This window comes from Corythoichthys intestinalis, chromosome 6 (assembly GCF_030265065.1).
Source record: "Corythoichthys intestinalis isolate RoL2023-P3 chromosome 6, ASM3026506v1, whole genome shotgun sequence".
In the NCBI taxonomy this organism is placed as follows: domain Eukaryota; kingdom Metazoa; phylum Chordata; class Actinopteri; order Syngnathiformes; family Syngnathidae; genus Corythoichthys; species Corythoichthys intestinalis.
In genome coordinates, this window is record NC_080400.1 from 18,040,300 (window position 1) to 18,056,358 (window position 16,059).

The following is a 16,059-nucleotide window of genomic DNA, read 5'->3' on the forward strand; positions in this document are numbered from 1 at the left end:
GCTGCCTATGAACTAGGGCTGCAGCTATCGATTATTTTAGTAGTCGATTAATCGATGAACTAGTTAGTTCGAATAATCGAGTAATCGGAAAAGGAATATGAAAAATTAAAATACCTGAGCTGAGCTTCAAACGGTATTAAAAATAAATAAATTAGGATATATGTACAAAAAAAGAATAACTGGCGAACTTAAATCGCAAAAGTCCGCTAGCTTAAATGCTATAAAATGCTAAAGTTTTTTTTTCCAATGCTCTCAACAAATGGTTCAGACTCATATTCCCACAAAAAACGGCTAAATATACATATAAACTAAATTACAAATGCATTAAAAAACATTAGCCCAAAGAAAAACTTAGCTTACGTTGGTCTTAACAGGGAGCAGTTGGATTCAGCCATGTGAAATGAGGCAGACCAGAGGGAAATGTATCCACCCTAATCAATAAACTAAATGTAAACACTTTCAAAATAAAACATTACAACGCCACCTTAATCAAACGAATACTCGAGGCAACAAAATTTAATTCGAATATTTTTTTTCGAATCGAATACTCGAGTTAATCGATTAATCGTTGCAGCACTACTATGAACATAGTGGTGCTATCTTTAGCAAATTATGTTTACCCGTTGACACCATGTAGGGGGCCTGATAACTGAGGTAAAAGAGTAGGGGAGTCTAAAGGAGACATGATTAGTTGAGGTAAAGCGAATCTAAATCAGCAATGTGAGGTGTGGAACCCAGTATTATGTGACTCACATGAAAGTGTGGATATGTTGACATTCTATTCTATGCTGCATGATTTAAGGAGGGGTCCTCCCGTAGCTCCAGCAAAGGGGCCACCGTCACCCCCCCGGGAGCCTGGGCAGTCCCCCGTAGAGGTGGCAATCTTGGGGCACCTAACGATTCAATTACGATTCAGAGGCTATGATTATTAATGCACCCCCTGCTTTTAATGTTTCGTCCATTAGTCTCAAAATTGTTCAAAAATCCTCTCAGGCTAAACCACACTACTATTGCAGTATCAAGCTAACAGTTCAAAATAGTAAATAAAATACTCAAGTCCCCATTCTGTATCAGCAGCTTCAAACTACATTCAATTAATTTAAAGTTGTGAATCCACCGTTAAAGTTGTTAAAATTGCTCCCGTTATTTCATAATTTCCCTTTTGTCTACTTTCGACATGTGAAAGTTTTAAAATAGTTTCATCATTTAACGATAGATTCAAGTCAAGATTTTGCCGATTTATGACTATTTTAGATAAAAAGTTAATTAGGTTCACTACGAAAGAGCCTTCCAGAGAAATCTACTGCTTTAAGACAGTGGCTGTTTACTAACGCCGGCAAGTCTGTCATTTCGCATCTTGTTCCATATATATGTGACATCTACCGTAGCATTATGTGGCCGTATGTTTGTAGCAACTCACAACTGGGCGTTGTTTGTAGCGGCTGTCGGCCACAGTCAGGTATTATTGGTATTTTATCTAGCGGCATGAGTTAAACATGATATTTACTCTCGGTCCGTTCCTAATTGCGTCCAGGAGACCCCGCTGACTGTGTTTTAGTTCCGCTTTACCTGGTATAATTAAATAATCGGAATTTGGATGTTGGTGAATCATTCTCGAATCTTCCATGGCAGAATCGCGAATAATGTAAGAATCGGAAATTTCACACGCCTCTAGTCCCAAGGACCATCCCATCCCCATTAACCTGCTCACAGGGAAGGGACGAGGGGAAGCGGCACCGCCCCCCCACTACCGCGCGCCCATGTGGACCCCACAACCAATGTGGCACACCGCAGGACCCCACAGACCATGAGGCCCGGGAGAGGACAGGATCCCCACCAGGAGGGGGCAACACCCCGCCGACCCAAGTCAACTGTGCCCCGATCTATCACTCAGGAGCTCTGATGCACTCAAAAAGTGGGTTACGATTGCATATTAGTTTGAAAATCGACCGGATCCACCGTATTTTTACACGAGTGACTTCTGGCCAGATTCTATCTACCGGTAGTAGTATTGACGCAGGAGGGTTGCGTCTCGCGTCAAATAATAAACTCTGCCGTTCTTTTCGCATACGTCGTGTTGAGCCGCTTCTGGGACGCGTCTAACACGCGGCCGCACTGCGACTAGTGTGCATTGGCTGATTGACTTTAACGCCCGCGTTTCACTGCGTTCTCGTGGCTGCCACGTTGACGTTTCTGGGTAATACTGTCGTACCTCATGGTCCTCATTATAGTAGAGAAGACGGAGTAAATATAATCTCCACAAAGAAACTGTAACAAATACATGTACCGTTACACCCTTAGTAGCCACTACCCCGAAAACACATCCTAATGATCATTTTTAGTGGCATGACAACTTCATGTTTTTTGCAAGGAAAAAGCCTTTAAAAAAAGATCCAATCAACTAGGCCTGCACAATATATCGTTTGAACATCGCCATCGCAATGTGCGCATGCTCAACAGTATTGCAGTAAAATTTTGGCCAACCTCGCATTTGTAAAATGACTCCTATGGAGAAATTTGCACTGTAAGAGTTGATGTCTAGAACAAATTGATGAAGAATGAACAAGATGAAGCATGTTGTTCCATTGTTCATCAGATGTATTAATGTTGAGGTCTTGGTTCCACGTTGTTCTAAGAGTATTTTTAAAAGTTGGATTAGTTTTAAAAATTCAACAACATAAAGTAGACAATAAGCTTTTCTGTGTTGTTTTGAGTACAAAAAAGGCATCCATTGGCGTTTCAGGTGGGCGGTTTGGAAAGTGAGGGAAAAGTTTGATGATACTTAATGACATCTGTCAGAAGCATTCATTAATGACCATGATGTGTCATAATCATGTCACAATTATAACGGTCTTATGGTAGTTTTAGTTTTACCAAATAAATCAACAAATAAACCGCACAGGACTATAAGCCGCAGGATTCAAACTGAGGGAAAAAAAGTAGCGGCTTATTGCCCGAAAATTACCCTATTCATATTTTTCTGCTTAATGCCTGTACAGCCTCTTACCCTACCTCCTGGTAAGCAGTGCAACCAAGCTGTTTTTTTTTTTTGGGGGGGGGGGGGGGGGGGGGGGGGTCACCAGTGCAGCTGGCGTTTGGTACTTAATGTTAATGATGATTGACACATTTGTAGCTTTGATCTGGCCAGGGAAGCCTCAGTAGCTCTGATATCAAAGGTACAAATGTGTTAATCAACGTTAAACTTGGAGCCCAGTCTTAAGCGTGCTGTGCCAACTCATTCATTGTGTACGTGAGAGGCTGCTCTCCGCAGCATAAGTGTCAAAGCGTGAGTAAATTTGTTCAGGGTGTAGCCCACCTTCAGCCCGGAATTAGCTGTGGTAAGCTCCAGCACCACTGCGACCCTCCTAAGGATAAGCGGTTAAGATGGTAAATGAATGAAGGAATTATATGAATGTTGTGGAGAGTGATTAAAAGTATGGTGTTAAAGGCGATGCTATGAAAATGTGGGTGCGCCTACATTGTGTGCTGGTGCAACTGAAGAAAAAAGTTAGTAACCAGTGCAACCAATGCAAAAAGTAAGTGTGGAGCCTTGGCAATATACAGTGCATCACAAAAGTGAGTACACCCCTCGCATTTCTGCAGATATTTAAGTATATCTTTTCATGGGACAACACTGACAAAATGACACGTTGACACAATGAAAGAAGTCTGTGTGCAGCTTCTAAAATAATTTATTTTCACCTCAAAATAACTCAAAATATAGCCATTAATATCTAAACCCCTGGAAACAAGAGTGAGTACACCCCTTAGTCAAAGTTGTCAATATTAACATACAACATGTCAACTGTCAATATTTTGTGTGGCAACTGGCCACCACTATTATCCAGAACTGCCTTTACTCTCCTGGGCATGGAGCTGACCAGAGCTTCACAGGTTGCCACTGGAATGCTCTTTCACTCCTCCATGACAATGTTGCGGAGCTGCCGAATATTTGAGACTTTGCGCACCTCCACCTTCCGCTTGAGGATCCCCAAAGATGTTTTAATGGGTTCAAGTCTGGAGACATGCTTGGCCAGTCCATCACCTTTAACCTCAGCCTCTTCAGTAAAGCAGTGGTCATCTTGGAGGCGTGTTTGAAGTCATTGTCATGCTGGAACACTGCCCTGTGACCCAGTTTCTGGAGGGAGGGGATCATGCTCTGCTGCAGTCTTTCACAGTACATGTTGGAGTTCATGTTTCCCTCAATGGAATGTAACTCTCCAACACCTCCAGCACTCATGCAGCCCCAGACCATGCCATTCCCACCATCCTGCTTGACTGTAGGCATGACACACTTATACTCCTCACTTGGTCGCCGCCACACATGCTTGAGACCATCGGAACCAAACGAATTAATCTTCGTCTCATCAGACCATAGGACATGGTTCCAATAATCCATTTGCTTCGTTGACATGTCTTCGGCAAACTTTTGCGGGCTTTCTTGTGTACAGTCTTCAGAAGAGGCTTCCTCCTGGGGTTGACAGCCATGCACACCAATTTGATGTACAGTGCAGCTTATGGTCTGAGCACTAACAGGCTGACCCCCCCCCCCACCTCTTCAATCTCTGCAGCAATGCTGAAAGCACTCCTGTGACGATCTTTCAAAGAAAGCATTTAGATGTGACGCTCAGCACGTGCCCTCAGCTTCTTTGGACGACCAACCCGAGGCCTGTTCTGAGTGGACCCTGCTCTTTTAAAACGCTGGATGATCTTAGCCACTGTGCTGTAGCTCAGTTTCAGGGTGTTGGCAATCTTCTTGTAGCCTTGGCCATCATCATGTAGCGCAACAATACGTCTTTTAAGATCATCAGAGTTCTTTACCATGTGGTATCATGTTGGAACTTTCAGTGACCAGTATGAGAGTGGGAGAGCTGCACTACAAATTTGAACACACCTGCTCCAAATGCACACTTGGACCTAGTAACACTAACGAGTCACATGACATTTTGGAGGGAAAATGATAAGCAGTACTCAATTTGGACATTTAAGGAAGTGTTTTCTAAGGGGTGTACTCACTTTTGTTGCCAGGGGTTTAGATATTAATAGCTATATTTTGATTGATTTTGAGGCGAGAATAAATTAACTCTATTATATAAGCTGCACACAGACTACTTTTCATTGTGTCAAAGTGTCATTTTGTCAGTGTTGTCCCATGAAAAGATATACTTAAATATCTGCAGAAATGCGAGGGGTGTACTCACTTTTGTGATACACTGGATATAGGAATGTTAATTTTTTCTAATATCGTTCAGGCCTATCCAAATAAGAGCTACTCAAGTTACCTGATGAAAATTCTCCTAGTTTTAATATCGCAAGATAATATCCAAATATATCACCCCCCCCCCCCCCCAAATCGCAATGATAGTTCTTTTTCTAATATCGTTCAGGCCTACAATCAACCAGATCTAGTGTATTAACTTTCCAATCCGCTCTCTTGAGTCATTCATCACGTCAGTGGGCGTCTGCGCTCTTACGCAACCCCGTCTTGATGCCGATGCCCGGTGTGTGGCGTCTACCAGACCATCTGCCTCTTCTGAGGCATGCAAGAGAGAAAAAAAAAAAAAAAAGAAGAGCGACAGCACACTGACCTCTTTGACGCTGCTCATCAGGCTGCCCAGATCCTCCACATCCAGCACGGAGGGGGAAGGGGACGAGTCGTTTTCGTCACTGCTGGACTCCAACTGCTCCACCTGTAAGAGCCACAAAATCATAGTTATGGTTTTCTTCAGAGGGTTAATATGACACGGTTATTGAACCACTAAGTTTTTTCACGCTAATATTCTGGCAACCGCTGTGGCCAGTATTTCCTTATCTTTTTTTTTTTTTTTTTTAAAGTGTATTAATCAGTGGAAAAAATAAAAGTCTTTATGCAGATATGACACGTTAAACATGTTCATTGACAACTTTAATCTCCCTGAAAAATTCTGCTTTCACCCTGCCATTATTAGTCACTTATCAATTTGAAACGTGAAAGGAGCGCGCAACTAAAATCCCTTTCATTGCTGAAAAATATGACGGCCACGCTTGTCAGATGCTGTCAGGAACAAGTCTCGGCGACACAGTCGAGTCTCGAGGTGTCCGCTGCCATGACGACGGTCATCTGTGAGCTGTCACACTGTTCGTGTGTGCGTGCTTGCGTGTGAAAATGCAGTTATTGGTGAGAAGAGCAAAGAGTGTGTCTGGAGGACGAACAGAGGAGCAGACAGAAATGTCACATGTGATGCGTGTAGAACATCTTGTAACCATAGTGACCAAGTACAGACACACACCAGCATTATAGACATGTAGTGTACATACGGTACTTTGGTTTTTCTCATAACTTACCTCAGAGTAGTTATCGACCAAAGTGGTGTTTTCCTCCTCGTCCACTTCCTGTCCATCTGTTTTGATGCAGGAAGGGCTGCTCTTGTTTTTCCCGAAGCAGTTGTCGTCGTCCTGGCAGAGAAGCTGTAGACGGTTGAGGAACTTGAGCTTCCAAGCCAGAAAGTCAGCCTGAATGCTGCCATTGGCGCTCTTCGTGACATTACAGTCGCCTTCCCCGCGAGTCAGGACACGAGAAGCACTTAGCATCCACATCCACTTGTCCACGTTTCGGCCCACCTGGACAGAGAATAAATTCATATCTAAATGAGCATTTTTGACCTAGGAGGACCTTATAGTTTGAATTATATTTACACAGAACTAGAGGAGCACTATGAGAGAGCAGAAGCAGCCAAGTTCAACCATTTTTTGACCTCTGCGACCTTTGACCTCGTTAACACAACATTTAATCACCTCGTCCATTTCATATAATAAACATGCTGCAAATTTGTAATAATCCCTTTTTCCCCATTCTGAAGAAACCCAACTTGGATCCCACCAATTTCAATAACCTCTGCCCAAATCTCCAACTTACCTTTCATTTTCAAAATTCTTGAAAAAAACGTTGCATCCCAACTCCATAACCACCTAATTACCAATGACATTTACGAGCAGTTTCAATCCGGTTTACGCTCCCTCCATAGCCCTGAAACAGCCTTACTTAAATTAAAAACGACCTCCTCACAGCATCTGATTCTGGATTATTATCAGTTCTAGTCTTTCTCGATCTCACTGCTGTCTTCGACACCATTTCCCACACAATCCTTCTCGACCGGCTCTCCTCCCTTGGTATCACCCACACACCCCTTTCCTGGTTCACTTCCTACCTGTCGGACCGCACACAATTTGTGAAATTTAACCCCCAGAAATCCAAATCCCTCCCTGTCTCTGCTGGCGTGCCTCAGGGTTCTGTCTTGGGGCTGCTCCTCTTTGTCATTTCCTGTACATTCTGCCTCTCGGTTCCATCGTCCGCAAACACAACATTCACTTTCACTGTTACGCGGATGACACCCAGCTCTACATTTCCTCAAAACCAACCTCATCACGTCCACTCTCCTCCCTCACCCTCTGTTTAGATGACATTAAATCTTTGTTCTTCTCTAACTTCCTCCAACTTAACAGCTCAAAATCAGAAGTCCTCCCCGCCATGTTCTCTCATGTCAATAAGTTCCATATTGCCATCAACAACCATAGACTTCATAATTCCTATTGACCTGACACTTCATCATTCTTTGCATCACGCCTTATCATAGGGGGCCGAGCTTCATTTAGTAATAGCCGAAGAAGGCACACACACTCATGTCGGATTTAATCTTGGATTTTTGAAGAACTACGAAAGCTCTACCGCATACAAACAGGAAGGATTGTCTCAGGAGTGATTTGTTTGAGGATTCAAGGTAAATATTATATTTTTCATACCACGCATGCATTTTGAAACGTTGTGAAAAAAATCAATGGGAGAATGGGAACCACTAAGGCATTGGCATCATTCTTCTGCATATACACTTAAAATGGATGCGTAATTGCCCGTTTTTTTGCTCTTTAAACAATCAAGACAGCTTTATGTCCATATCTATAAAGAATTCAGTGATTTAAGCATTGATTCACAAGAATTCTGAACGGAAAAAGCCATTGTGGCAGCCCCCTTATCACAACAAAGAGCTAACAGACTAGCAAAATTCTTCGAAAGATTTAAGTAAAGTAAATTAAAGTGCCCGTTTTTTTTTTTTTTTTTTTTTTTTGCTTTAAACCAAGAATTGAGACTGTTTTACTTCCATATAAAGTGGGGCAAATAAGTATTTAGTCAACCACTAATTGTGCAAGTTCTCCCACTTGAAAATATTAGAGAGGCCTGTAAGTGTCAACATGGGTAAACCTCAACCATGAAAGACAATGTAGAGAAGAAAAACAGAAAATCACATTGTTTGATTTTTAAAGAATTTATTTGCACATCATGGTGGAAAATAAGTATTTGGTCAGTACCAAAAGTTCATCTCAATTAGGGCTGTCCCAAACGACTAATTTTCTCCCGATTAGTCAGCCGACTATGTTTACGATTAGTCGACTAATCTAATAATTAAAAAAAAAAATTTTTTTGTTTTGTTTTTGTTTTCTAATTTAGCAATGAAATTTTTGTTGACGCTTATCAATTCACAAAAAAACATATTGGAACACCTAAATTATTTATTAAAGTACAAATAAACACGTAAATAACAATAATAAATCACAAATAAATAATGAGTTCAAATGCTGATAGAATTAACTAGTGTATCATCCCGATTGAAAAGATGGTCTCTTAAACTGATGGTTTACAACTTTTATTCCATCCTTGATGTAATCACACTGTAAAAGCTATGGTGCACACAAATAAAACAACACAATTAGAAATTAACGAAAACTTTTCACCTTTTTCCTTTTAAACCTTATTTATATATCAATGAATTGCCTATATGAATTGCCTTTACCTTAATTTATTACCTTATCATTGACAATCTCTCCCTTAAGTGCAATCACTGTATATATTGTATATATTTATGACCTTTTAACCTTATATAATTTTCTATACCATAAAATAAACCATAACATGAAATAAACCTTTCAGTTAGCATTAAGAACAATAGTAATAGCACTTATACGCCCATTGTCAATGAAACATTATTATTTAGTAAGGCGACAGCACTCTCTGGTGTACAAAAAATGAAAAAAAAAAAATTTACAAACTGGGTTACGGCGCCTGATGTGTTTATTCACGGCCGAAGTGCAGCCAAGCTTGGCATTGAAGAGACAGGACGGAAGAGTGTACGCTCCTTTGTTTCTTTGAAATAAGTCAATGTTTTGGACACTCTGGTGCGCTTTTTTGGCTTTGTGCCGCTTTCCCCGCTTGCATACAGAGCATCCGACATTCTGAACTTTACGCGCATATATTTTTTTAACCCTTCATTAACCGTCGACGGGATGTTGTGCTCGTCGACGGATTTACGTCATCGATGACGTCGACTATGTCGACTAGTCGGGACAGCTCTAATCTCAATACTTTGTTATGTACCCTTTGTTGGCAATAATGGAGGTCAAACGTTAAGGGTGTCAACAATAATCGATGCGGCGATGCATCCCGATGCGGGGCAGGGACGATTCGATTCGATGCGGGCAACACGCTGAATCGATTCAGCGCATTTTAAAATATATAAGTACGTTCAAAAATCTTCCCTGCGCAATTCCGGTGATGCAATGGATTTGGTTTCCCCATTTGCATTGTTATTCTCATGTTTACCTGTAGAGAGAGCTACTTTACATTCAAAGCAAGCCCATAGAGGTTAGATCGGGCCTAAAAAATTCCAGCCCAACCCGACATGGCCCGTTGGTATTGAAGCCCGACCGGCCAGATCAATTAACTACAGATTTGCATGCCCGAGCCGAGTGATGCGGAAAAAAAAAACGCAGCAGCAGCAGCAATTTATTTTTATTTCTTCAAGTTTTCTTACTGTTTAAATAGTCTACATATTTTTATAAGAGTTATAAAAGCCTTTACACAACGAAATAACGCTGGGAAAGTTTAATATAAAAAAAAAAAAACACGGTTTTGCAGACACACAGAGGAGAAGATTCGAAAGGATCACATTTGCCTTTGTGTGCATAAATAAAAGTGTCTTTCCTAACAAATTCTCAGTTGGCAGACAAAAAACGCAAGTTTACTCAATATTTAAATAGTCTACATATTTTTATGAAATTTATAGAAGCATTTACACAACGAAATAACGCTGGGAAAGTTTGATTAAAAAAAAAAACCAAAAAAAACACGGTTTTACAGACACACAGAGGAGAAGATTCAAAAGGATCACATTTGCTTTTGTGTGCGTAAATAAAAGTGTCTTTCGTAACGAATTCTCAGTTGGCAGGAAAAAAACGCAAGTTTACTCAATATTTAAATAGTCTACATATTTTTATGAAATTTATAGAAGCATTTACACAACGAAATAACGCTGGGAAAGTTTGATTAAAAGAAAAAAAAAAACGGTTTTACAGACACACAGAGGAGAAGATTCAAAAGGATCACATTTGCCTTTGTGTGCGTAAATAAAAGTGTCTTTCGTAACGAATTCTCAGTTGGCAGGAAAAAAACGCAAGTTTACTCAATATTTAAATAGTCTACACATATTTATGAGAATTAAAAAAGCATTCACACAACGAAATAACGGGAGGAGAAGAAGAAAAAGAGGGCTGCGCCACAGCCCTCTGCGCATTTTTTTTTTTTTTTTTAAATACTTTATTAGTCCGGCGCGGCGGCCCGACCCGACCCACCGAAACGTGAATGCTTAACATTTCGGGTCGGGTCGGGTTTGGGCACAAGATCTAACCTCTATGCAGGGGGGACGAGGAACCCAAATCCGCTTCCTTACCGGAGTAACGTCACAGACAAGCGCAGTTGTAATCGATAGAGCAGAGAAATAGGACATAACATAACAATGGCTGAAACGGAGAAAGAGGGAGCGAGAAATATTATAGATATAAGATTGGCTAGGCCTACATTTTACTTTTGTTCTACATTGCAATTTAGTTAATGTTTTGTTTGCAACTGAACTGATCCCTGGATTGATATTGCGATAAAGATGCTGCTGCACTACAATATTTTCTTTGTCGTTTTCTTTAATATTTACTTGAATATTTTTATTGATGGGTCGTTGTGACTAAAATACAGTGACTGTTATTACTGATTTTGCACAGGAGTTCAGATGTTGCACTGTGTGAAAGGCTGCTACTGTGTGTAAAAAAAAAAAAAGAGAGAGAAAGCCCTGGTCTCATTATAAGCACTAATTAAATGCTGTGATGTGATTTTTTTTTTTTTTTAAAGATATATATGAAAGTATACTATTTTCATTTGACTTCGACCAGGAGTGACACAAGAGCCAATAAAAAGTTGTTCAATGTCTGTCCGCTTGTGTTGGCTCATGATTCACAAAAAATATGCTTTGCTTTAGAATTTTAATGCATCCCAGGCTTTAATGCATTGCCGAATCGAACCGAATCGAATCGTGACCCTCTGAATCGAATCGAATCGAATCGTGGCCTTCCGAATCGTAATCGAATCGAATCGTGAGGGCGGTGTCGATGCACACCTCTACCAAACGTTTTCTGTAATTCTTCACAAGCTTTTCACACACTGTTGCTGATATTTTGGCCCATTCCTCCATGCAGATCTCCTCTACAGCAGTGATGTTTAGGGGCTGTCGTTGGGCAACGCGGACTTTCAACTCCCTCCACAGATTTTTTATGGGGTTGAGATCTGGAGATTGGCTAGGCCACTTCAGGACCTTGAAATTCTTCTTACGAAGCCGCTCCTTTGTTGCCCTGGCTGTGTGTCTCGATACATGGCCCCATTCATTCTTTCCTTTACACAGATCAGTCGTCCTAGTCCCTTTGGAGAAAAACCGCCCCGAAGCATGATGTTTCCACCCCCATGCTTCACAGTGGGTATGGTGTTCTTCTGATGCAATTCAGTATTCTTTCTCCTCCAAACACGAGAACCTGTGTTTCGACCAAAAAGTTCTATTTTGGTTTCATCTGACCCAGAGGTTGCGCTAGACTTTTTCGTTGTCTGTCATTTTGACTGACAGGGTCATAAAAATCCGGTCTTAATCTATTTTTACCCGTCACTTAAATTTTTAAAATGATGATAATGACATTGTGGTGACCCTTTGTTTGGCATAATTTACCTTCCGTACTTGTGTGTCCATTTGGCCGAGCGCATTACCGGCTACGACAGTCACGTGACAGAGACACTTAAGAGCCGCGCGCGGTCCGCTCACTATCCACTCGCTCTCGCTATATGATTGGCCGAAGAGTTGAAATGCTCTCCCGTGAAATGCCTGTTTAAAAATGTTCCCGTTGTTACTTCTTGCGTTCGCTTATAAGTGCCCATTTAAAAAGGAAAAGCGATGGATGATACTACACACACAGCGTATTATTAACAAATGTTAAAGGTGTATAATCATATAGCGAGAATAAGGAACGTCACTGACAAGAGCAGGCCCCCGCGAGTGGATACTGAGGGGAATTGGATAGTGCGCCTACAGCTAACAAGACTCTTAACATTGCATACCGCTTCAACATATGCAATAGTATTTAGTTTTCATTCATTTTAAATTAATATTCTGTCCGAACAAGCTTAACAGAGAATCCACACCGTGCAATCACTCATCAAGCAGATGAATATGTAACTTTTTCTCCGCAGTGACAAAAACAGCTGACTGTGGCCCCAGTAGGTAGGTAGCCTACCATATGTAGCATATGGAACAATGAAATTAATAGTTCACCTGCTGTGGCCTGAACGTAGTCTCACACTTTCCTCCTGGTGCGCATGGACTTGAATTGCGTGCCCGCTTGTGCAGTCCCTGTTTTTTCACCTCTTTTATCAACACCAACGTCGTTTTGGGGCTTTTTGAAGAATCTTCGGACACTCAGTTGCCTTGACATTTTTCAGAGTAAGGCCAACGACGTCATGCATCAAGAGAGACAATAGCTAATTAATATGCTCACTCGCCTCCCTGTGGTCTGGGGTGTGAATTGCAACCGGTCAAAATGACGGATGGACTTCAGTTTTTTCCGTCACCGTTTTAAAAAATCGGTCAACGACGGAAAATATTCGGTTAACACGACCCCTGATCTGACCATAACACATTCTCCCAGTCCTCTTCTGGATCATCCAAATGCTCTCTAGTGAACCGCAGACGGGCCTGGACGTGTACTGTCTTCAGCAGGGGGACACGTCTGGCAGTGCAGGATTTGAGTCCCTGGCGGTGCATTGTGTTACTGATAATAGCCTTTGTTACTGTGGTGCCAGCTCTCTGCAGGTCATTCACTATGTCTCCCCGTGTGGCTCTGGCATTTTTACTCACTGTTCTTGTTATCATTTTGACACCACGGGGTGAGATCTTGCATGGAGCCCCACATCGAGGGAGATCATCAGTGGTCTTGTATGTCTTCCATTTTCTAATAATTGCTCCCACAGTTGATTTCTTTACACCAAACGTTTTACCTATTGCAGATTCAGTCTTCCCAGCCTGGTTCATGTCTACAATTACTTGTCCTTTGACAGCTCTTTGGTCTTGGCCATAGTGGAGTTTGGAGAGTGGCTGACTGAGGTTGTGGACAGGTGTCTTTTATACCAATAATGAGTTAAAACAAGTGCCATTAATACAGGTAACGAGTGGAGCCTCGGTAGACCTCGTTAGAAGACGTTAGACCTCTTTGACAGTTAGAAATCTTGCTTGTTTGTAGGTGACCAAATACTTATTTTCCACTCTAATTTGGAAATAAATTCTTTAAAAATCAAACAATGTGATTTTCAGTTTTTTTCCCCACATTCTGTCTCTCAAGGTTGAAGTTTACCCATGTTGACAATTACAGGCCTCTCTAATCTTTTCAAGTAGGAGAACTTGCACGATTGGTGGTTGAGTAAATACTTATTTGCCCCACTGTATGTAAAGAATTTAGAGTTTTAAGCATTTATTCACAAGAATTTTCGCCAGAAAAGCTCTTTACGTCAGGCGGTCGCTAGCCTCATTCGCTAACAGTATACAGTGTATAATGATTATAAAGGGCTATTCTTATAATAAGTTGTGATTGTAGATATAATTTATTAATAATATAGATTCTGCATGTTTTCCTCAAGTATTAAGTTTCCGATGTTAAATTGAATGATTTATTAGCTGTTGAAAACCAAGCAAATTAAGAAAAAAAAATTAAGTTGTTATTTTGGTCAAAAACATATATGTTATGTTAAATATTGCTATTGATCCTGAAAATATCGGTGATTATCTCTGCATTTGGTGTTTTTTGTTCCTCTAGTGTAAAATCTGAGACTTTTAAAACCATTTTAAGTTGTGTTATACTTATATAAAAAAGAATTAATCGGGATTTTATAAGGGAACGACTTTGAATTTTTTTATGCCGCTGCTCATGGAGACTCACATATGGCTAAGGTAGCTGCCTGTTTTGGTTTTAGGTCGGTAGCAGCTATGGTTTTGAAAATATTTGAATTTGAAGGGTTTTTTTAAACACTCCCTACAAATCGGCTCCGTGTCCTGTGTCATGTCAATGGGTTATGAAGTCTATGGTATTATTACGGTTTATAATTCATTTGTTTTGCTATGTGTAATTGCCATTTGGAATAGTACCAGAAGTATTTATTAAGGATTTAGTGTCGGTTTTTGGGCTGTGAAACGAATTAATGGAATTATAATGTATTCTTATGGGAAAATTCTGCTCGGCATACGACCATTTCGACTTACAAACAAGATTCTGAAACGAATTAACTTCGTATGTAGAGGTACCACTGTATTTCACGCCAGTGACTGGTCGAATTTTGTTCAGGCCTGCAGGCACGCTGCTAGTCCCGCTGCTTTACGTATTAATAAAGGAAAACGTGCTATCTATCTGGCTATTCTGCTCAACACAATCTGAGCGTCTTTTCTCACCTGTTGGAAAGGTTGTCACGAAAAAAAGAGCAAGCTTGACACCTAACCATGTAGACATGCTCCCATGCCTTCATTCAATGCTTTAGAGAGAACAATATAGAGATATGAGAGTAGACAAAATCGTGCTAAATCCTGCTGGAAAGGTGTTCTGATTCTGCATTTTTTGTATTCATTTGCACTACTGTTCGTGAATGTCAAGCATTTGACTTTATTGGACTTAGTTATTTATGTGTTTATTTTTTATTTTATTAAAGAATTTAAATAAGTGTTCAAATATGTTTTTGTGTATAATCATCAACCAAAAATAATCACAAGATTAGTACCAAAAAAAAAAAAAATTCACTAGTCGTAAAAATAGTCGACTAATGGGGAGAAAAACATTCGTTTGGGACAGCCCTAGTTTTGTGTTTAAAAAAAAAAATGCTTTCCATGAAAAAAGTCATTTATTGATGTTAAACCAGTTGCCTATTCTTGAAAGAAAAACTTTTAAAATTTAAAACCTGTGAATATTATTTACTTTGAATAAAATGCTGTTTTTTATTAATGGTGATAGAAGTCCTATCCATGAATGAGTGACTACTGCCAGTCTTACCGTGTTGTAATGGGTGGCATAGACGGAGTTGCCCAAGCCAAACACTGCGTAACGGAGGCCTTTCAGGTATGTTTTCCCGTAGCGGAAGTCGGTGGACGCCTCCTCCAGCCACTTGCAGAACCACTCGGCATTGTCGGTAGGCCTTCCGTCTGTGTACGTGGCCACCAGGAACACGCACACGCACTTGCTATTGCACTGTGTCGCACAAATGAGATGATGGAGGAGCATTAATTTAATTCTGAATGTGTATTCCTTCTTAACATTTCATTAGGCGTGAATATAACATTTACAAATTCCCACAATAACATGAAAAATGTGATCTGTTCAAGCAACCTTGTAAATCTGATCTAATTTAACGGTAACATGATAATATTTTATTTATTTTTTTTTTTTAAATATATCATTCAGAGGTTTGTCAACAATTTTATTGAAAATTTTAAATAAGTGACTAGCAACCTCATATTGTGTGAGAACAAACCAATCAATAACTGTTAAAGTTAAAAAAATGAAAAGAATGTCAAATGCAATTCAAGACACAGTTGTACCTCTTCTTACGAAATTAATTGGTTCTGGAAGTACAGTAGTTTCTTCAAGTGCGTATTACACCAAAAAGCATGTTTATTTCATATTTCA

General features: G+C 40.3%; 1 protein-coding gene across 1 annotated transcript in view; it reads right to left on the bottom strand.

Annotated features, from left to right (window-relative positions):
• LOC130917923 (S-adenosyl-L-methionine-dependent tRNA 4-demethylwyosine synthase TYW1-like) overlaps positions 1 to 16,059 on the bottom strand; it is a 105,008-nt gene that overhangs the window by 82,883 nt on the left and 6,066 nt on the right. Inside the window, exons 5-7 of the mRNA XM_057839703.1 lie at positions 15,427 to 15,621; positions 6,325 to 6,600; positions 5,589 to 5,690 (exon numbers count right to left, since the gene is read on the bottom strand). Of these exons, the coding sequence (XP_057695686.1) occupies positions 5,589 to 5,690; positions 6,325 to 6,600; positions 15,427 to 15,621 (573 nt within the window). The remainder of the gene's footprint in view (positions 1 to 5,588; positions 5,691 to 6,324; positions 6,601 to 15,426; positions 15,622 to 16,059) is intronic.